At 42.5% G+C, this 24,066-nt stretch overlaps 1 protein-coding gene across 8 annotated transcripts in view; it reads left to right on the forward strand.

Moving 5' to 3' along the window:
• LOC147182003 (activated CDC42 kinase 1-like) overlaps positions 1-24,066 on the forward strand; it is a 57,206-nt gene that overhangs the window by 13,650 nt on the left and 19,490 nt on the right. For 3 of the 8 annotated variants that reach the window (XM_086098092.1, XM_086098102.1, XM_086098136.1), the window contains exons 1-2: positions 6,023-7,147; positions 23,626-23,803. In XM_086098092.1, the coding sequence (XP_085954218.1) occupies positions 7,040-7,147; positions 23,626-23,803 (286 nt within the window). In that variant the 5' untranslated portion in view covers positions 6,023-7,039. Of the gene's footprint in view, positions 1-6,021; positions 7,148-20,521; positions 20,637-23,625; positions 23,804-24,066 lie in introns of those variants that run through there. The other 5 variants (XM_086098110.1, XM_086098126.1, XM_086098120.1 and 2 more) reach the window with 3 other exon arrangements.

Raw genomic sequence — 24,066 nt, forward strand, 5'->3', positions numbered from 1 at the left:
CTTCAAAGGCATCCAGTAACTCATTTTGAGTTTACAATACAGTCATGTTTTAAAATGCAACAAAAAACTGCAAGGGTAATATTTTGGGGAGACACAGTAAAGAATGCCCACACTGCCTTTTGCCATGTTGCCATGATGCATCTTCTGTGAACACGAGGTCGCGCGCATTATGACCTCACAAATATGCAACGCTAAAATAGGAGAGGGGAGGAGTTGGGCACAACTTGAGCCACAACCGCAACAGATGGACCAACGTGTCATGTCTATTAATATCTTATAAGATGTCTTTATTATCTGGTTTATCTGTGTGACGTCAAAGTGGTTGATAATTGCCGATAATTATCGGCCACCGATATTATCGTGCATCCCTAATAGAAAGAAAGTGTTGCTTATCAGTATTTGTCTGTTTCTTAAATATTGAGTGAAATTATTAAAATTTTTAATAGCTTCTAGGGCAGTCACACACCCCAATTTTTTTTTCATTTTTAGAATTGATTATCTCAATGATTATTTCAATGATTACCCATTATAAGGCAGAATTTTTTGGGTCAACACATTTTTTTGTGGTCCATTTTGCTGATTTTCTTTCAATCCAAAATAATAGCATTTCATACTAATAAAATGATTAAAGGTAATTTGAGCAAATTTGTTATTTCAGAAGTTTGTATCAAAATTGGAGCCCTTTGCACAAATCAGTAGTCAAGAAGTAACTCTCTGCTTAATATATATATTTTCAACCAATATTTCTTCCTTTTTTTGGGGTCATTTTTCTTTTTCTTTTGGGGTGGGAGCTAACGCCCATTTTTCATGGAAAGTGCCTATTGGCAGTTTATCCACATTTTATTTTTTCAGGAATTTTTTGGGTAAAAAAAATTCAAAATATTTCCAATGCATTTAAAGTGGCTGGCAATTTATTATTATTTTTTGCTATTTGCAGACCAGTCCAGTCCTTTAGCCCCTGTGACTCTTAGCCCAGGGTCGTCTGTACAAGATGCTTAGGAAATTGACCTGTAAGTTTAAATTCTCATTTTACAACACATTAGGATAGCAAAGTTACTTTAAAAAAAAAAAAAAAAAAAAAAAAAAGGATAGCAAAGTTACACCGGGTGGTCACATATCATCAGACCTCACATGGATGGAGTCACATGTCTTTTCATTTTGTTGTTATTTTTCTCAAACTACTTTTCGAGGTATATGTTTTGGACAACAATTATAGATGGACAAAATAATAAATAATAATTATAAAAAATAATAGTAATGATGACATACAATACAAGCAGGTCAATGAAAGACATTCTGCTCTAGATTGTGATTTGAACGCTGAAAGCAATATTAGTGATACTATTAACACACAGGGACTTTAACCCCCCAGCATGACATAGATGACCAGGCACCCAGATGGCAGTGAAACGCTGAGAGCTTTATCTCCTGATGACTTGCAAAGCTCATCACCTGCGACCTTGGCATAAACACACATAGCTGAGGCTTTGGGGCCCTCCTGTCATACTTGTGTCCCCCTAATCCTGCCCTGCACTGGTCCGCAGGCTTTTAGCTCTCCTCTTAAATCCCACCTGTTTAGCCTGAAGGGACACGAGAAAGCCAACACCTCCCACACTCGTGCGTGCCTTCAACGTTTCCTAGAAAGACAGCGTGAGAGCTGAGAATTATGTAGCAATGGAGGATAATATGTCTCCCAGCAACTCATATTGTGTTCTGCATTGTAAATGGAAGTCATTAACTCATTTACTGCCATTGGCGGCTATAGATGTCAAAACTTAATTTGAAATATTTCTATTAGTTTAACATTTTTTTCCACTTTTGTTAACAAGAGGATGAAAACCTAGATTTTTTTAATTGTACATTTAGAACAGATATAAAATTTGTGATTCATTGTGAGTTAACTAGTGAAGTCATGCGATTCAATTACGCTTAAAAAAATTCATCCTCTGACGCCCCTAATTTTTAATAATCTTTTCTTTTTTTAAATTGCGTCAGGCGATTACATTTTTTTATTGTAATTAATTGCATGACTTCAATAGTTAACTCACGATTAATCCCAAATTTTATATCTGTTCAAAATTTACAATACATTTTTTCTAGGTTTTCATACTCTTGTTAACAAAAGTGGGAAAAAAAAGTTAAACTAATAGAAATAGTTCAAATGAATTTTTGACGTCTATAGCCGTCAATGGCAGGCGAATGAGTTAAGATACTGAATTTGCCTATGCTTGACTGATTTAAACTGAGCATGCTGTGTAGGTGGGGCTGGGGGTGGTGGGGTGGGGTAGGGGTGGGGGGTGGGTATGCTAGTCCTTCATCAATGCGTTTTCCATTAATGTACATGGTCTTTTTCACACTGCTGCCATGCACCTTAGCAAAACATGATTCCTCATTAACTCACTTACCTCAGTATGGCTAGTTTCCAAATAGTAGCACCCATGATTGAGTTATGAGTGAGATGTCAGTGAGAGGATTTGGACATAGTTTTTGTGCCCTTACTTCTGTGTTTTACAGTGTGCACCGTTAAGGTGTAAGCGAGAGAGTGAGGGAGCAATAGCTCATGTGAAGGTGGTGAAGCATCAGGCTAACACAAGTTTTCAAAATTAAAACCCGGGACACTGCAATTTAGCTGAAAATCAAATATACAATCAATTCTCACCAGGAATTATTTATGACAAATTGAATCGCTAGTCAATCTGGTTACCGTTGGTTGTATTATTATTACTTTAGCTGATGCTAAATGCTATATTGGTCGACAGTTCAATAGTGATAAACAATGCGACACACTCGCCATTATACAAACATATTTTCTCAGTCTTGGCAGCAATTGGAAGCTGGTTGTGCTGTTTATTTCGCTCCGGCCCCGCATTGTAACATTGGAAATATGCCACCAGGAAAGCACAGCTTGCATTCGGTATGACTAGCGACCACGAGCATTATATAAATAGAACATTTCCCATGACACGGAAGCAGGAAGTAGTTATAGTTCAGATATATGCGGATGACAGGAGAACGCAAACGTGAATGTGAAAGTTCATAAGAAAGAACTTAACAGTTAAATTCTTTTTTAATTGGTTTGTCGTATCAATCCTTTTCATCATCATCATCATTCATTTTGACAACTGTGGGATTGACATACACATGATCCAAAACTCGGGACGGGACCTGCGTAAAAATCCGCCGGTACTCAAGTCGGGACACAAGGCTCAAAAATGGGACTAAACCGGGACGTCTAGTTACCCTAGGCTAGTGGCACAAAGTGATGAAGAAGCCTGATGGAATTATTATTATTATTATCTTTTTTTTTTTGTGGAACCTCGGAGTTTGAACGTCTTGGAACTCGTACAAATCGGACTTCAACTAAAAAATCTGAGTAAAAAATGCCGAGCAAAGCCGAATGCTCTCGTTGCGGTAGTTGAGACGAATTTTTATTTTTTGCGTTTTGATCTTTCCATGACAATTTTCTTCACCATGGGCCCAAAGAAAGACAACAGTGCCAGTGGCAGCAAAGAAAAACATGACAAAACTACGAATCAGTGGAATTAGGAAGGAGATTATCTCGCAGTTGTATCTACCGTGACTACTTCTGTAAATACTGGCACGAGGACCCCCTTAGCTGTTCAACAACTTGCCTGACGTTAAACAACACACGCAAGGACCGCGTAGTAATCTAACAATATGCCCAATGTAAAATACACAAACTCCGCACTGAACTAAAGCGAGTATTAACATAGCATTTATCAACCACTGATGCCACACAACACAACAAAAAAGGTTGAGTCTTTTTTTATTGTTTAAATACTGTACTGTACTGTAAATGTAAATGTAAAAAATATATATGAAAATAGGAATTTTCTGTTTTTGGAGCTTGGGAATGGATTAATTGCATTTACATTATATCCTATGGGAAAAAAATGTTTCGGAGGTTGAACAATTCGGACTTTGAACACTTTGCAGGAATGAATTATGTTCAAACTCCGAGGTACCACTGTATATATAAACTGTATCCAAGAGCACGGTTGTGGCGTCCCAAGAATCTTTCGATGCAAAACCTTTTGATTGAAAACAACACTGTTATCAACAACACATTACAATAGATGCTAATGCTACATCAGCCATTCTTTGCAGTTACATCTTTGATTCTATTTCCACCCTGCAACCACCTCACTCAAAGGAGACACCAGGGATTTCATCCTACTCCTGTTCAACAGCTTATTCCTGTCCCCGAAAGGCTGTGGTCTTCCCCAGCGATCGTAAAGAGGCAGGCAGGCCTGTGGGGGCATGGTCCTTCATGTCGCTATGGACTCTCAGTGGTCTCTTAGAGGAGGTGTTTGGTCTGAGAGTTCCATACCTTTACACCCACAGCCTGTCTGATCTACCTCTCCTGATGCTCCATCATATGGAAAGAGGAGGCGTTTATGTTTTAACAGGCTCAGCTTTCCTTTCCTCTGACTCAAGTTGCCTGACAAATAAAGCTGTTGGGGTCATTGGTTAAGACCCAGGCATTTTTTGTTCAAGAGGTTTTCCAGGTTTCACAAAGACAATTGATTCTCATTTTTTCCAGCAGCGAATATGATTTGTTTGCTTTTACTGTTCATGATAATGCATAATGATGATGCATTAGCCACTCCTAGTCTTGTCGAGTCTTATGAAGTTACTATGCCCCTTGTGATGATAATTTGATAATGTGGTCAGTTGCTATGTGCCTATATTAGTCGCTCTTAGTTTTTCTACTCTTATTTTGTCATATTGGCCTTTATTCTGTTATATAGAATTGTGCATTGCACTAGCAAGGCAAGCTGTACTGCCATGTGTTCGAGGTTGCTTGCACGCATCCACCCGTGCTCTCGCCATCAAAGTTTCTTCACACCCAGCCAGCTCAAAGTTCTTATTCAAGGTTTTTCCGTCAAGTGTCTTCTTTGAGGCCATCCAAATCAAGCACTGTCTGCGTTTGGGTCCTAATTCCGCACCTCACGTGACAGATTATTTAAATAACCTGCTGTTTTCATCAAAATATTGTTTCATTATATGTTCAAAGCATGAGGAAGTACATGTTGAAGAAATAAATTGAAATTGTATGATACAAAACAATGCAGCGATGCAGATGGGGATCATAGATGTTGAATTAGTAGCTGATGCAGGCTGAGCGAGGTTGTAAGCCTTTGGCCCCAAATCTGATTGGCTGCTCCACAGTTGCAAGCTTGACCAATAAGAATTGCCCATGTAGGTTTTCAGGAGCATGCAGTTACAACCAGAAAACAAAGACGTATTCTGGGCAGCAGCAGATTGGCTATGCTGTTGATACATTATGTGTAATAATAAAACTAATCTTCTATGACAGGTTATGACAAAAACAATGACTTTATGTACATTTGGTTGGTCCTGTTAATATTTTTGTGTCTTGCAAATTCTCATTTCATACATTTTGTGTGGTGCTCACATGACATTACCGGCTTGTCGAGAGGCAGAGCTAGGAGAGGAAATGAGAGCAAAAAGCTCAGGCTGCTCATCGAGCTGCAAATAACCGGCCAGAGGACATCAACAAAACTGGAATGGCACGAGAGTGGGAGGAGAGTCAGGCCACAAATGGTGGAGGGCAAGGAAACAAGATTGGGATAGGAGAAATTAAATGGTGACTGTGTTTTAAAATAAGTGTAGTTTCAACTACAACTTGGGAAAGACCAGGAGGCACGGTCATGTCCAAACACATATTGTTATTTTATTGTATTTTCCTCCACATCCAGATGTCCATTTAGTGTGGACCCAGATGGTCTGGATACCTTCCCAGTAGTGCGAAAGGTGCTTTTGACACACGCACATGCACACACAAAGCATCATGGCTTTTATTTTATTTTATTTTATTTTTTATCCCTCTCAAATGTAAGATAAACTCTCTTCATGAAGGCTCCCCCTCCTGTTACCCTTGTCCCGCCTACTTCTTCCACACGCGTGACTTGCCTTGCCGCCATTGGCTGCCTCCAACAGGACCACAATAAACTGGATAATGCTGACTTCGGGACACGGGACAGTGAGGAAGAAGAGGGGTGGGTGCCATCACTGTAGGAGAGGAGGCGACCACTCACCAAATCTGGTGCTGGGATGAAGTGTTAAGCAGGTTAACGGGGTTCAGATTCAGAGGAGGAAGGGAGGAGCTGACAATAACAACAACAACATGGGATTAGGCATCAACCGAGCAATCAGGAAGATGTATTTGTGTCTTTTTGGAGCATCGGACATCTGCTCCTGAAAGGCGAGCAGGATGAAAGAAGGTAAAAAAGAAAAAAGAAAAAGCCCATTTGTCGCAATGATGTTTGAGTGAGAGAAGACGAACTGGCAATACTAATGACTGGAGCACAGAGATAGAAACAGAGCGCATGCGTCAGCACTAAAACAGTGCAAAGGAGGAATCAGAGAGGCGGTGACCGAGGAGGTGAGGCAATTTTGGTAGTGGTCAGAAGGAACAATGGAACAATGGAAAAGGATCCCTAACTTTCAGTGCCACACATTGCCTCCTCAATTCTGCTCTCCATCCCTGCTGCGAAAGCTCTGCTAAGGACCCGAGTAAGTGATTTCCGTGTCAGGACTGACAACGATGAATGTGAAGTGATATGTTTTGAACCCAGAAGTTCATGTCACCAACGGCAGACTGTACTGGGAGCTTACCTTCTATTCTTCAGATATTCTGTAGCTTGGACAACTCAATATTTGTGGCCAAATTGTGTATTTGTAGAGGATTACATTTCCAGAACTCACCAGAATGCACCATCAAATCAATTATTGCAAAGACCAGCACCTGGGCAGTGAGCACGGCCGTTACCACTGAACCGTGAACTCTTTGTCTAAGCTGACTCAACCAAAATGAGGACTACAATGAAGGTGGGAGTATTGCAGTATGGCATATAAATGAACTCAAAGCTATGCCAAACCAGTCAATGTTGATGGATGCCAAGCAGAATGCTCGAGCCGTCTTCCTAAGGAAAGTGTAAACTGTGAAGCAAGCTGACTGAGCCTCTTGACTGACTACTGGACTTGGAAGCAAATGTTAATTAGATGTGGAAGTGCTGCCATGGGGGAGACAGCAGAATACCAGAGACTGCAGGAGACTTCAGAATCTGACTACCACTGCGTAAACAGTGATGATGAAGAGGTAGATCTTGTCATTTCATTTTGTCGTTATTTTCACTGCTGTTATGAGTTCCAACAAATCCATGTTCAGTGGTTTAGAGATTATACAAAGGTAGGAACGTCATGAAAAAAGTCAGCTTATTGTCAAAGGGTTTTTAATATTGATGTAGAAATGTGTTCATAGTAATATTTGTTACTGCTTATTAAGTTAAGTTATACGTCATCACTACATACTTTTAATATTTCTTGTAATTTTCTGCATGTAGAAAAACATAAGAACAAAATGAGCAACACGGTGACCTACTGGTTAGCACCTCTGCCTCACAAATTGTGAGGTTCGCGGTTTGAATCTCAGCTCAACCCTAAAAAGTAACTATGAAATGTCCAGAAACAAAAGAAGAAATTCCAAAAAGTACCATAAAATGACCAAAAATACCAGTAGCCATACAATGTCAAAAAAGGGAAGAAGGGATGCAGAAAATGACCATAATATATCCACAAAATTGCCATAAATGTCAGAAATTTAATAGGCTAAAAAGTCTAAAAATGTATGAAAAACAAAGTCTGAAAAATTACAGAAATCGACAACCAAAAACAGAAGATGTAAGGTACAAGAAAATCAATCTCTATGTATTTGGATGCTCCGTATTTTTTCGTTATGATTTATCTCTTGGGCCCTCAGTACATTAGACTATCATTAACACATTTTTTTCCTTCATCATAATTTTCAAATGTTCTGCGGCTCCAGACACATTTTTTTATTTATTTGGCCTAAAATATCTCTTTTGACAGGAAAGGTTGCTGACAACTGTCATAGTCCAACAAATGAAAAATCCAGCAAAAAGGGGGAAGGAACCTTGGATCAAAAAAGCGTGTAGGTAGTAGTGACAGTATAAGGAGCTGCTAACAGCAGGTGCTCTTCAAACTCAGTGGGCAAAAAATAAAATGAAAAGGCATAGTCGAGGCACTTTGCTGCTGAAATTTTATTGCCAACCCGTTTCAACTCAGTTTTCATCAGGGCTAATGGAAAACTCCAATTCGATCAAAATGGTACATTGAATGCTTTATCTACACCAGTGGTGGGCAAACTCGGTGCTGCCTGATAACGATCCTGTTGGTTGGAAGAGGGAAACCTCCAAAACCTGCAAGTCTTCGGCCCTCGTGGACCGATTTTGCCCACCCTTGATCTATAACATGCCGTGAAATGTCTTACTTTAACGTGGATCTGTCGCTGTACTGTGGCCAAAGGTTGAACCTGGGCGTTGTTGTTTTTTTGCGCTTGTCGTAAATCCGTCTTCGTTGGCTAAGACTGACCTGAATCCTTTCTATCTTAGCTAGCTTGTTGGGAAGTTGTCCTCCGAGGTTCACTCCCTTGGTTTTCAGCAAAGTGACAAAAGAGGCGATGATATGCTGCCGAGAAGGGCTTTATTGACAATAGTGCTTGTTTCATGTCATGCTCATTAATTAGCTGGCAAACTATTTCCATATCCGCTCTTAAGCGGCACTGTACATTCATGAGCTTCCCATTTAAGTCTGACAATACCCACAATATTCCAAGATTTGTTCTGGTTAGAGAACAGAAATTCAGATTAGCTGATCGCCTTTCCATTCCTACTCGTATCTCTATGGGGTAGATGCCACGGACTTCCGGGTTCCACACATCAGCGTTGTTTCTGGCCACTGATGGCCGCGTTCCAACACTCGCACCCCACCCCGGTCTCAACTCTCTGAAATGCTTCGGACAATTGAGACAGACACACTACACACTCGCACCCGTCGACGGGAACGCGCAACCGAGGGGCACAAAGGCGGAAGCGCAAGAACTGGGACGCGGCCCACATGTCGCAAACAGGAAACGGAAACAAAGCTGATGTGTGAAAAGCAGGAAGTCCCACTTCCTCCGTGGCATATACCCCATTGGAATCACCATGGATGCATGCACAGCCTTATTTTATACTGAATTGATAATATTTTTGTTTAATTAATTAATTATTTATTTTGTTTCGCATTTGTCAACAAACCAATGGTTTTAAGTGCTCTACAACTTATAAACAACAACAACCATCAAGCTGCCCTTAATAAATATGTGCTTATAGTAATGCCCCACTTAATTCTGTGGTCACACTGATTGCATTGGATGAGCGGTTGCAGAGAAACGAAAGATGTGTAGATCTGTTCAACATTTTGATGACATCAGTACGGATTTTTGTGTGGATCTGTTTATGGTGCCTCTCTGGGGTTTCATCAGAAATAGTAAAATGGTGTCTCATTTCAGAGAGTCTATTAAATATGTTTTTGGTTTTCACACTACTCCCGATACACTGCAAGCAGATGTACCCCATTGCGTTGCATTTGAAAACCATATAATAGATCCGTGTTTCTCCACCCTGGTCCTCGTGGCACACTATCCAGCCTGTTTTCCATGTCCCCCTATTCCAACACAGGTGGGAATCGTTATCAGGTGCGTTGGAATAGGGAGACATGGAAAACAAGCTGGATAGTGTGCCCCGCTGAGGACCAGGATTGAGAAATACTGTAATAGATGATACAAAGCTAGTGATTAAACAAATAAAAAAGTGTCAGCTTGAGATGATAAAAAAGTAGAAGTGTCAAACATGTTATTTGTGGCTATTACTGTGTTCTGCATGTAATCTCAAGGAAATTTAAATATGACATACATAAATATAATGTAAAAGGTAAGCACTTAGTGTTACTTTTAGACTGAGCTGTTAAAAATTGAATTGCTCCTGTGAGGGTTTAAATGTTCAAAGACAGGTGGTAGGATTTGTGATTTCATGATGGAGTTGACATTAGGATGTACTCGGTGGTCGTATGGTCAGCTGTTGTATGTATACTAATCCTAAATACCTTCCATTGACAAAGGGTTCTGTGTTTGCTTGACTTTGAAAGGTTTGCAACTTTGCTTTCTATATAAACCCTTGATTCCCACAACCGTGCTTCCTTTAACCTTCTCCTTATCCACGACACTTGATCATTCAAAGATGAGAGAGCAGAGAGCAAATATGAAGGTGGGAGTTATTGGAACGAGATTCAGATGGAACGTGAAAGCCAGACTTTGCCCCTGAGTTTACTACATGTGAGTGATGCATCCCCCAGAAGCTTTATGTTGCTTCCCATTTTGTAAGATTGAACTGACGTGATGTGTGTGTTTTGAGGATAAGCGTGTGATGCTTTTCCCTGACATAATGCAGACCTGATGCTCATTTGATTCTGCTTAATCTTATTTACCTATCAGCAAGTTTTATGTCAGTTTATAACAAAGTCAACATTGTGAAGAATGTTGGCTTTAATTACGTGTTTAAGCATTTAATTAAATTTTTTCTTTTAATTTGATCACTTGTGCAGTTAATTTTTGCTGGATTTGAGAAGACGGAAATGTCCTACTTCCGATGCACTGGGAAACATGCTGTTGCACATTGTACGGTGTATAGCAATTACTTTTCAGGAGTGGCTGACAGTAGGCCACTGTTTTTACTGTGATTTCAGATTTGAATTGCCAACACGTGGTGGTGCACTGTCACAGATGCAGAGCTCCTAACTGTTAAAGATTGTCCATTTTTAGTAACGGTAATCATTTGAACACTAGCTGTTATGCCCGTAACACAGATTGCATATGTTAAAAAAAAATAAAAAAATAAAAACATGGGTCATACTCATATTGCTCAAACAGGTTGAAGACGGGCAAAAGTACATCATAGATATTTGCGGTATTTTTAACGACACACTCATTGCAAATGCAGCGTACCTCCGCCGATCCGTTACAATAAAGTTGTGCTCACACATGCAAAGTGCATGCTAGAAAATGAGTCTGACATCAGTCAAAAGCTAAAGATAACAACTAACCCAGATCACCACTAGCAGTAACAGATTGCTACAACGAACAAGGGCAGCGACACAAAGGGAAGTTCCATTGCCAGATTGTTCTGTCCATTGACAGACAACTGTGTGCTTACGATCATCGTAGAATAAAGTCCCGCTAAAGTACCTCAAGCATTTTATTTTACATTTTAAAATAGTTGTATTCATTTAGCCATTCTTCCATGTTTGTGTTGCACCCACTGACCCACATTTTTGTTTGTCAGCGGAAGGGAAGGGAAGGGTGGGGGGGTTTCTTTCATTTACTTGCTTTTTGAATTGAAGATTTTGCGATTGCTTTGTGGTCACTTGTTTCCGGCTTAATTGTTTTGTTGAATGTTCTTAGCCCAAATTCATTTAAAGTACTTTTATATCAAGCATGCTTGTGTTGGTTATCAGCCTTTCATTGAAAAAGCGAGACCCTGTGAATAAGAAAAATCAAGTGATGAAAATCGCTCCTCAGCCCTAAGAGAGAAAAAAGTTCTGGCTCCATGCCTGACCTCTATACCGTTACCGTGAAAAGTGACCATGGCAAAATCTTAAACACAAGTTAAAAATACATAAAGTGGATAATACATGAACAACTTCAATTATTTGTGTTTGTATTCATTCAAACAGTTACTGTAAGGATTTGAATTAAAATACTTTTGATTTAAAAAAACAAAAACATTTTTATCACACTTTTGAACAATTGAAGAATTTTTTTTACATTTTTAAACACAACCAGTAATTTTACATATATATTCAGTGCTATCTTAGGTTTGTTATTTAAGACTACAGACAGTATTAAATCTTGAATATTTAATGTTTGACACGAGGCCTCGTGTTTTAGTGAAGTATTCAGGGTTTTTCCTGGCTCAAATTGAGGCAGAAGTGGTATCATCCTGACTATGATGGGTGACGTATCGGTGTCTTATTTTAAGGTATCATTACTCACGGCGGTGACCGATACCATAATCGACCGCCTTCTTGCGGCCTTTTTATGATCAGGGACAAGAAATTTGAAATGATATGAATACAAAGTTGCCATTAACTTCATGCAATTTTAAGGAAAAATTATACATTGAGATATATGTCTTTTTTTTAAATCATCTGTCATTTATGGTTGGGGAATTTTATTTACTCCTCCGTGAGTCATCACCTTATCATGGTGGAGGGGTTTGCGTGTCCCAATGAACCTGGGAGCTATGTTGTCCGGGGCTTCATGCCCCTGGTAGGGCCACCCATGGCAAACAGGTCCTAGGTGAGGGACCAGACAAAGCATGGCTCGAAGGACCCCAATGATGAATACAAACTTTGGATTTTCGTTTCCCTTGCCCGGACGCGGGTCACCGGGGCCCCCCTCTGGAGCTAGGCCTGGAGGTGCGGCTCGAAGACAAGCGTCTGGTGGCCGGGCCTACACCCATGGGGCCCAGCCGGGCACAGCCCGAAAAGGCAACGTGGGTCCCCCCTCCCATGGGCTCACCACCGGTGGAAGGGGCCAAAGGGGTCGGGTGCGCAGTGAGCTGGGTGGCAGCCAAAGGCGGGGGCCTTGGCGGTCCGACCCTCGGCTACTGAAGCTAGTTCTGGGGACATGGAATGTCACCTCTCTGACAGGGAAGGAGCCCGAGCTGATGTGCGAGGCTGAGAAGTTCCGACTAGATATAGTCGGACTCACCTCCACACACGGCTTGGGTTCTGGTACCAATCCTCTCGAGAGGGGCTGGACCCTCTTCCACTCTGGAGTTGCCCACGGTGAGAGGCGCAGAGCAGGTGTGGGCATACTCATTGCCCCCCGGCTGGGCGCCTGTGCGTTGGGGTTTACCCCGGTGAACGAGAGGGTAGCCTCACTCCGCCTACGGGTGGGGGGACGGGTCCTGACTGTTGTTTGTGCTTATGCACCGAACAACAGCTCAGAGTACCCACCCTTTCTGGAATCCTTGGAGGGTGTGCTGGAGAGCGCTCCCCCCGGGGACTCCCTCGTTCTGCTGGGGGACTTCAACGCTCACGTGGGTAATGACAGTGAGACCTGGAGGGGCGTGATTGGGAGGAACGGCCTCCCCGATCGAAACCCGAGCGGTGTTTTGTTGTTGGACTTCTGTGCTCGTCACGGACTGACCATAACGAACACCATGTTCAAGCACAAGGGTGTCCACATGTGCACTTGGCACCAGGACACCCTAGGCCGCAGTTCGATGATCGACTTTGTAGTCGTGTCATCGGATTTGCGGCCGTATGTGTTGGACACTCGGGTTAAGAGAGGGGCGGAGCTGTCAACTGATCACCACCTGGTGGTGTGTTGGCTCCGATGGCGGGGTAAGATGCTGGTCTGACCAGGCAGGCCCAAACGTATTGTGAGGGTCTGCTGGGAACGTCTGGCAGAATCCCCTGTCAGAAAGAGTTTCAACGCCCACCTCCGGCAGAGCTTCTCCGTTGTCCCGGGGGAGGCGGGGGACGTTGAGTCCGAATGGACCATGTTCCGTGCTTCCATTGTTGAAGCGGCCGATCGGAGCTGTGGCCGTAAGGTGGTTGGTGCCTGTCGGGGCGGCAATCCTCGAACCCGCTGGTGGACACCAGCGGTAAGGGATGCCGTCAAGCTGAAGAAGGAGTCCTATTGGGCCTTTTTGGCCTGTGGGACTCCGTAGGCTGCTGACAGGTACCGGCTGGCCAAGCGGAATGCGGCTTCGGTGGTCGCTGAGGCAAAAACTCGGACATGGGAGGAGTTCGGTGAGGCCATGGAGAACGACTTCCGGACGGCTTCGAGGAAATTCTGGTCCACCATCCGGCGTCTCAGGAGGGGAAAGCAGTGCGCCATTAACACTGTGTATAGTGGAGATGGGGTGCTGTTGACCTCGACTTGGGACGTCGTGAATCGGTGGGGAGAATACTTCGAAGACCTCCTCAATTCCACCAACACGCCTTCCTTTGAGGAAGCAGGGTCTGGGGACTCTGAGGTGGGCCCCCCTATCTCTGGGGTCGAAGTCACTGAAGTGGTTGGAAAGCTTCTCGGTGGCAGGGCCTCGGGGGTGGATGAGGTTTGACCGGAGTTCCTAAAGGCTCTGGATGTAGTGGGGCTGTCGTGGTTGACACGTCTCTACAACATCGCGTGGACATCAGGGACAGTGCCTCTGGATTGGCAGACCGGGGTGGTGGTTCCTCTTTTTAAGAAGGGGAACCGGAGGGTGTGTTCCAACTTTAGAGGGATCACACTCCTCAGCCTCCCAGGTAAGGTCTATTCGGGGGTGCTGCAGAGGAGGATCCGTCGGGAAGTTGAATCTCGGATTCAGGAGGAGCAGTGTGGTTTTCGTCCCGGCCGTGGAACAGTGGACCAGCTCTACACCCTCAGCAGGATCCTTGAGGGTGCGTGGGAGTTCGCCCAACCAGTCCACATGTGTTTTGTGGACTTGGAGAAGGCGTTTGACCGTGTCCCTCGGGGAGTCCTGTGGGGGGTGCTTCGGGAGTATGGGGTACCGGGCCCCCTGATACGGGCTATTCGGTCCCTGTACGACCGATGTCAGAGTTTGGTCCGCATTGCCGGCAGTAAGTCGAATTCGTTTCCTGTGAGGGTCGGACTCCGTCAAGGTTGCCCTTTGTCACCGATTCTGTTCGTAATTTTTATGGACAGAATTTCTAGGCGCAGCCGGAGTGTCGAGGGGGTCCGGTTTGGTGGCCTCAACATTGCATCTCTGCTTTTTGCAGATGATGTGGTGCTGCTGGCTTCTTCAAGCCGTGATCTCCAGCTCTCACTGGAGCGGTTTGCAGCCGAGTGTGAAGCGGTTGGGATGAGGATCAGCACCTCCAAATCCGAGACTATGGTCCTCAGTCGGAAAAGGGTGGAGTGCTCTCTGCGGGTCGGGGATGAGGTCCTGCCCCAAGTGGAGGAGTTCAAGTATCTTGGGGTCTTGTTCACGAGTGAGGGTAGGTTAGAGCGGGAGATCGACAGACGGATCGGTGCAGCGTCTGCAGTGATGCGGACGCTGTATCGGTCCGTTGTGGTGAAGAAGGAGCTGAGCCGAAAGGCAAAGCTCTCGATTTACCGGTCGATCTACGTTCCTGTCCTCACCTATGGTCACGAGCTGTGGGTCGTGACCGAAAGAACGAGATCCCGGATACAAGCGGCCGAAATGAGTTTCCTCAGGGTAGCCGGGCTCTCCCTTAGAGATAGGGTGAGAAGCTCGGTCATTCGGGAGGGACTCAGCGTCGAGCCGCTACTCCTCCACGTTGAGAGGAACCAGTTGAGGTGGCTGGGGCATCTGGTTCGGATGCCTCCTGGGCGCCTCCCTGGGGAGGTGTTCCGGGCATGTCCTACCGGCAGGAGGCCCCGGGGACGACCCAGAACACGCTGGAGAGACTACGTCTCACGGCTGGCCTGGGAACGCCTTGGGATCCCATCGGAGGAGCTGGCTGAAGTGGCTAGGGAGAGGGAAGTCTGGGCTTCCCTGCTAAAGCTGCTGCCCCCGCGACCCAACCCCGGATAAGCGGAATTGAAGACGGAACGGAACGGAACGTAATTTTATTTACTTGTGGTATCAGTATTTGGTATCAGTATTGGTGCCTACTCAAGAGTTGAGTATCGGCGTGAAAAAAAGTGGTTGTATCGAACAGCCCTAATCCTGACCATGCGCTATGATGTGCATGTATTCTGTAAATTCAACTGACTCGCTTTCATTTTTTACAGGCAACATATAATAATTCCATCTATCAATAATAAGAATATGACTATTATCATGTTAAAGCATTCATTCATTATCAGTCACTCAGGCCAGAGTTGGCGAGCAAATAAGGTGGAGGTGGCCACCACTGATTTTTGAAAACCCTGGGTATTGTAACATTAGCAGCCAGACAGACTATTGTTTGTAATTAAAGAGACAGTGTGTAAAAGTTCACCACTAGATGTCGCTATTTAATAGAATGCAGCCAAACTGCGTGTATTTTAAAGCACGCACACTACGGTGACTCAGGGAGACCACACTTTGTAAGCCTACCACCAATTCTTATTTTGCGTGAGCAAACGAGCATCTCGGCAAGCGATGTAAACCCCGGCGAACGACGCCGAAAGACCGAGTGAGCCAGATTTAGCCGGAGCATCTAACAAGAGTGGCTAGTGGGAGTTAGTTTGAGCCATATGGTGGAGGGGCTAACAAGAGTGGCTAGCAGGAGAAGCTAATAAAATATGCCTAGTAAAAGCTTGGGAGAGCAATTCAGAAGGGGACAAGCAACGGGAGCCCAAATCACGGGACTCAGTGACGACCACCTGCAAGCCCCAGCTGTGGATTGTAAGCGGCGTTCAACCCATCGGTCCGGCACAAGCTACAAACACCACCAAGGCTAACTACATTCGTAAAATTGTCTTTCAGGTATCCGTAGCAGGAAGACGGCGGCAAAACATGTTGGCCTCCTGTAAGGACCACCGCCACCCGAGTGATTACTAGACCTATGATTATATAAAAATATGGGTATGGCCTTTAATTTCCATTTGTTTTCTAACTATTTAATATGTTAATTGAATAATTGTACAAAATATGTGAATGAACGCACCACAAAATAACCTGACATGACGGTCGGTGGTGTGAGCACCATCACAGAATACAAAACAAATTCAAATATTTGATAATATAGCTTTACAACATAGTGTACGTTTATAATGTTTTGTAGCATTTTCAGAAATAATGTCTGTGCATTTAAGGCCACACTAATAAGACACTGGTTCTAGAATTATACAGCTTCATTCAAATATCAAGATAAGTGTATGGCTCGTAGCGCTTAAGTCAGAATGAAGTAAAAACGTGGTAATGCAAGCTCCTCGCCCCAGTTGCATTAGATTTGGTGCCACCTAGTGCCATTAGTTTGCAGCAGCAGGTTGACATACTGCTGTAATCCTATTGGTCCAATCTCCTTAGTGATGAGGCATCTGGTACCATTGTGATGCATTCCTTGCACTGATTTTTAAGCTGCAACCCGTGGATGTAAATCAGTCATGATCCACACATGCATACTTTTCACCACAGCACTACATGTTGTTTTGTGTGGCTTGTTGTGTTGTCTTGGCAAAACTTAGCACACATACATACCACTACATCTGAGAATTTTTCTTGAAATATTTGCATTGAAAAGGTTATGAAACAATAAGCTAGCCTACAGTATGTTTCTTTTTACTGGTATTTCAATAGCGACATTTAGTATGGCATCTCTTTTTCTCGAGCATGCAAGTTAGCGCTCATTAGTGTCGCTGAGTGAACTGTCGTGTGATGGCATCAGAAAAATACCCTCAACATAGGTTTAAAATAGCACGTTTTAGTATTAATACGACATCTGACCATGACACCAGGTTCTTTGATATAATAGGTCCTAAATGTTCCTCTTTGTCATAGGCATGGAGGTTTCTTTACTGTGATACATTCCATCCTAATGAGCCAACTTAATGAAATTGCCCACATAAGGAAGTGAAGGAAGCTGCAGATGGGAAGTGTGTTTACTATTTTGTTGTTGTCCTGTCACATCCTGTGTAATTAACACGTTCTAATGACCTCAGTGTGTAGTCTAATGAGAGCAAGATGTGGTTGACACTTAAACTTGATGCAGTGAATCAAGGAGCCACTTACCCATTTGATCAACACTTACATATGAATGAGAGCATACAAAGAAATATGAAAATGCAGACATGTAATGAGCAGAGAGATTAAGCTGTGCAATTTAAAAGCCATGCATGAAGGTGTATTTAGAAAAGTGATTTGAAGGAAGCTTTGCTGTTAAAAAAGCAGCTGGTAAGGGTTTGTTTTTAGTCCGCCAAGTTGGAGAGAGATAACATTTTTGGAGGATTAGTTGCAGGAAATAAAGAGCTGCGCCAAATAAAGAAGCAAATGCCATGGGTCAGTTAGACTCTGGGGAGAGAGAGGAACATAACATGGGAGTGGGGTGGAAAAAAATTGACAAAGGTGAGTAGAGTAGCCAAAATGTGTACACGGACTCAAATAAGTCCTCTTAAGAATAGAGCAAGAATAAGTTCTCAATGAAAAAAATACTCAAGTACTGATTAACTGGTAACTAACTTCTGATTTGTTTTCTAATTAGTACATGGATATTATACACAAAATATAATATTCTTTGTTTAACCAAGTAAGGTAATTCATTGTGAACAGTTTCTCATTGACACTTTGACAGCGGACAGTTGGACTCTGGACAATCCACTCTACAACTCTACTGCATAAAATATACTGCATACCCAAATTCAGATAGTGTCTAACAACATCAGTTTACCTAAATAATAGATGAAAGCTTTATTAAATGGACTCTGTGCACTTCTGGTCTCGCCAGTAATTGGTAAATTTGTGTTAGCTTCTTACGCCATTCAAAATGAACAGACAGAAAAACTTAAAGTCCTTTAATTACCAGAAAAGTGAGTGAATAATTATATAGGTTTTGGAGCGTTTGTGCATTTGAACTTGAACATACTGCTCTCCTATAATATAGATGAAATAATTTTGATGAACCTTATTTTATACTGTGTGTGTATAAATACATATAATACGGTATAAGTACTTTAAATAAAATATCAGATAAGACACAATGGATATCTTAAAGCTGATATAACAGTAAATTAGGGGTGCAGCAATCACAATTTTTCTGGCTGATCACCAATCCCTTTCAACAAGTCTGACCTGTCGATCCCAATTTTTACCAATCCGGATTTATTTCTCCATAACCAACAGCATACACTTTCATTGTTCCAATTTAGTTTTATTGAAAAATGTTAAACAGGACCTGTGAAACAATATTAACAGATTGTTTGAAGTGCAATGAAGCAGTTGCCTCAAAAGAAAATGAAAAGCTGATTAGTCATCTCAGAGCAGAAGAGGAGGAGATCGGTGGACAAGATTGGTTTTACTTTAAGGGATCTGCCGATCACTGATTGCCCCAAATTTAAGGAAATCGGGGTAGATACCGATCCCAACCAATCACTCGATGCACTGCAGCAGTAAAACCAAATAATGTAGCATCAAGGCAAGTATGTCAGGATAGTACAGCTATCCACATTTTTTCCACTTGCATTCTGGTATGCACGGCAAAATCTTCATGATGCAAGGGTGCAGGTTTACCTTCTCCAACACACCTGAGTCATATGATCAGCTCATTAGCAAGCTCTTCATAAGCCTGATAACAATCCTGTTCATTATAATCAGGTGTGCTGGAGGATAACTTCTAAAACATGCAGCAATCTGGCCCCCGAGGACCGGAATTGCCCACTCCTGATTATTGTACAGCATAATAATATATTGAACTCTCTTCTGTTCATTTGTAATAATTGGACTTCTTACTCTTCCAAAGATATACAATAATAAGCAAAGTCCAGTGTACAGGTATGTTTGAACATTTATCAATCTGCGCCATGTTTAATTTCCAGAAAATGTTTGCATGTGTTTTGAGAGGGGGGCGGGGGTAATTGTATCACAGGAAGCAAGCGCTCCATCCTGCAGTTGAATGTGACCTTTTGCCCCCGGATCAAATGCTCCTCTGGGCCTGAATACCGTGACGCCTCTGTCTTCTGCACCGGGTGCTGCTCTGCACGACACTGGCTGACTGACTGCAGAGGATGAGGGTGGGCGGAAACAACTGGGCGACAAGCTCTGAGAAAAGTTTTGAAGAGGTGGCGCAAGGCATTCAACATTGTATTGGATCGAGTGATTTAGGGAGTAAACCGATCGTCATAATTGATGTTCAGACAGGCAGAACTAGTGGGAGGCCCTTTCAAAAGCTCCATAAAGTGGAAGTCAATAGGTCTGAGTGCAAAGAAATCTGCTCCATGTTCTATTTTAAGATGAGGAAGTAGGAGAACGGGATTTGTGGAGATATATTGGTGATGTGTGTACAAGCCACACAAGAAGGGTCAAATAAGAGGAGACATTGCATCACACATTGCGGAGTGCTCTCTTTGACACCGTCCAGATACTGATTTCGTTGCGCTGTTAAAAAAAAAAAAAAAAAAAAAAAAAAAGATGAAACCAGAGCCTCTGACTGGCTGCATATCTTCAGTCTGTCTGGCTTACTGGAGGGGGATTGACCGAGGGAGAAGGAACTCCTATTTTTAGCCCCACGCTGGATGGAAGAATGAAAAAGCAAACAGACAGTAGCGCCGCATGCAGAGTCAAACTGCGAGTGAGACGGCGAGTGAGAGGGAGATTTAGGGAGAGGGAGGGGAGAGGGAGGAGTGATTCACAAGTTCGGATCACCGCCTCATTACTTTGTGGGGAGAACACTTGATGGTAGGACTGGCTGTTTAGTTTACCGGACTCTTTTTGCACATGGAAGTGCCTCTCTGCCCATGTGAGTGAGTCAAAGCTAAAGAACGGACTTTCAGAGGAATTGGCCTGCCATGGAATGTTGTAGATTTAGACACAGTTTTGTGAGACGCCGTTTGCCCCACATCTGGTTTCAAAGCTCCAGATCTGGATCCAGGGAGTTGGTGTACCCATTCCTTCAGACACTGGGAAGCTCAGAATGGGAGCAGAGGGGTTCTTCTAGTGGTTTGGAGGACAGGCCGGTATCACAGAGCACATTGTTTGGCTCCTCTGCTCATAAGGACTGAGGAATTCAGGATGCGGCGCTTTGACAAGCTGAGAAAGTCGTTCCCTTTTCTGGCACACTTTCGTGTATATCGAGTAAGTTTGTTTGACTTCACTGGTCAAAAAGGCTTGTGTGTTGGGTGCAAGATGGACCCAGGCGGGTGGGAAGTGGGGGTCATGATACGGGTCATGACTTTGGCCTTTCATGCTTCTGTGAATGTCCGTGTGTGAATGTGTACATTTCTCCACCAGCATGAGGAAGGAGATTTGCTATTCTGTCATGTGTTTATTTTACAAGTCTCAATTCTTAGAAAGTAATTAATTTGTGGTTTTGTAAGTGTAAATCTAAAGATATATCTGTGGTCAAGTGACTTTGAAGCACGTATTGGCCTGATTTGGATGCAGACAGCAAATCTGTTCCCTCTCAGTGACGATGTGAATGTACGAGAGGAATGGTTGTTCATCTCTACCTGTGTACAATATATTCCTTGCGACTGCTAGCAACAAAAAGCCCAGGATGTAGTCCACCTTTTGCTCAAAGTCAACTGGGATAGGCTACAGCTCCCCATGACCCTGAACAGAATAATCGGCATATATAATGGAATGATGGAGCCTGTTAGCAAATTGGTGAAGTTGCCCAAAACAGAGCTTGATTTATCTACACTCTAGAAACAGTTGGGTCAAAAATAACCCAAACATTGTCAAAAAGGGGCCGGCCCAAATTAAAGTTGGGTCAAATGAATAACAGACCAAAAAAAACCCTCCCAATTGGGTTTTGGGTTATTCTTTTGACCCCAAAAAAGGATACTAATTCAACCAACTTTTTGGTTTAATAACCCAAAGCATTGGGTCGATCCCTCCCAAAATGGGTTGTTTTCTGGATTATTCATTTGACCCAACATTTTGGTTTGAATACATAGACCAAAACATTGGCTCGGTCCCTTTTTGAACCTATTTGGGTTATTTTGATACCCAAATTTTTGTTTCTCATGCACAACCCAAAAAAGTATGTTGTTTTGTGGATTGTTTGGTGGGTTATTCATTTGAACCAACTTTTTGGTTTAAATAAATAAACGCAAACGTTGTGTCGGTCCCGTTTTGGCCCAATTTGGGTTACTGTAACGGTTTCTAGAGTATGATTTCTGGGAGGTTGTGATCGGCATAATCAGCAATTAAGTAATTAGTCATTAGGATTTGATTGAATTAACTATAATAACCAATATAACTATAATAATAACTCAAACCTTTAGCAATTTTTTTTGTTTGACATTTTTGACAGCAGTGATTCACTTTTAAAACAATTCAAAATTTTAAATTTTCTGACATGTTACGGACCAAATCAGGAACTGTATCATAATTTGGTTGTGCATTTTCTGCACTGTCAATTTGAATCCATGTCCTGTTTTTGAATAAAGGAGCCGAAGTTATTCAATCGTTTTTTAAAATCGTATTCATTGATTAATCGACAAAATAATCGACAGTTGTTACAATAAGCGTTTTTTTTGCAGCCCTAGTGGCATCATGATATAACAGCTATTAGACAGTTATTTTAGTCCAACCCCTTATAGCTCAGACTTGACACTGCTGTGCAAAGAGGCCAGACAGGAAGCAGAGTTGCATCTTCTTCACTGTGTGGTGAACTAACACCGATGTGTTGACTGCGTAGGACGATCCGGCTTGCCTTGTGGATGTGAAGGCCAATAACTCATAATATGAATGATTTTTGGGGATGCTTCTCAGAGTAATATATTATGCATGTATTGTGTATATATATAGTATCAGCAACCTGAAATACTTTATTCAAGTAATAAACAATAAAGTATTTACAGTCTATATACTTTTATTTATCTCTTTATTTTAGACTATATACTGAGGTCACCATTACAATGCTCTACTGGCATCTTTTTGACCCTCACTGTACATACATCACAAACTATCTTAACTAATAAAGAAACAAACCACCTATTCTATTCAAAACATAAGCTACATGGCAGGGACGACAATACAAAGGGATTCCTGGGAAAACCCAAGGCTTTAAAATCTTAATGTCAGACCTTCGACTATTTCAATCTAAAATACTGGCACTGCTCAACAGTGCCATAGATGAGGCAAACAAAGCACTCAGCATAAAGTATTCATTTTCATTTGCCATGTTTAGTTAAAGGTGTATAGCCTTGCCAGAGTAGCAACATTTCTAAAATATCCGCAATCGTACAAATTCTTAGTGGCCTCATTTGAAATCATTAAAAAGAGGATTGAAGAATATGCTCATGCTGAATTATAGATGCATGTCTTCCGTACATGAGTTGTTAACACAGATTTTTTTTTTTTTTTTTTATAGTTTTAGGTCACAAAGAGGTTCAGCAATAGGAAGTGATATTTCACCACACTCAACAATATAGTTAAACGACAGAGGGAAAGCCATGACCTTTGAACCTCGTAACCCCACACAGAAAGTTCCCTATTCACATAGTCTTAATTGCTACATAGCCGAATGATCCTTATGACCCAGAGACTTCACTCTAATGTTCTCCTTGCCGTTGTCTGCAGATTGTGCTGCCTTGTCGAACTATGAGGGTTTCACTTAGTGTACGTATGAAGAGCATGCTAGTTGCTGTTGTTTATTTCTTTATCCTTTTCTCGCGACCAGCTTTATGTCATGATCCACTCAGTTCTCACAATATTAGGTACACCTGCACTATTCTATGTCGACTCTATTAGATTATACTGTTAGACCAGTGGCTACCAACCTTTTTTCCGCCATGGACAGATTCATGGTAGTATAGTTGTGGATACGTATACGTATACAAAAAAGGTTGTCGTTTGTATCTGCTACCGTATGTGTGCAGGTTGGCGGACCGGTGGTTTAAGTCCATTGCTTCTAGACGGTGCAAGAACTAGCATTAATAGCACCTTTTGATTTCCCAGAAGACGGTTCGGGCTTCACCGTCATGCCAGAAAATGCACCTGTGTTTTGATTGTTGGTTGCATTTTTGTTTGAAACAATGTCCTGCTCAACAATGTAAAAACAAATCAAAAACAAATCTAATGAGTAGTTTCCTGTGTTGTGTTTGTGTCCTTGCAGAAACTGGGCAATAATATGCAGTGTGAGGAAGGCACAGAATGGCTGCTGGAGCTGCTGATAGAAGTACAGTTGCAGCAGTACTTCCTGCGAATCAGAGATGACCTAAATGTCACACGGCTCTCCCATTTCGACTATGTCAAGAATGAAGACCTGGAGAAGATTGGCATGGGTCGACCTGGTGAGAAACTGGACACTCTCTCCTTGTGTGTGTGTGTGTGTGTGTGTGTGTGTGTGTGTGTGTGTGTGTGTGTGTGTGTGTGTGTGTGTGTGTGTGTGTGTGTGTGTGTGTGTGTGTGTGTGTGTGTGCGTGCGTGCGTGCATGGAGTAGTCCTAAATCTTGTGAACTAATTAAAAGTTGTTCAAGTAATATGCAATGCTATATCTCGTACCAGATTTTCATAAACCAATGTTGTTGTTGTTTTTAATCTAATCTAATTTGTT

Source organism: Leptonotus elevatus, chromosome 1 (genome assembly GCF_054856555.1).
Source record: "Leptonotus elevatus isolate MCC_2025b chromosome 1, RoL_Lele_1.0, whole genome shotgun sequence".
Lineage (NCBI taxonomy): Eukaryota > Metazoa > Chordata > Actinopteri > Syngnathiformes > Syngnathidae > Leptonotus > Leptonotus elevatus.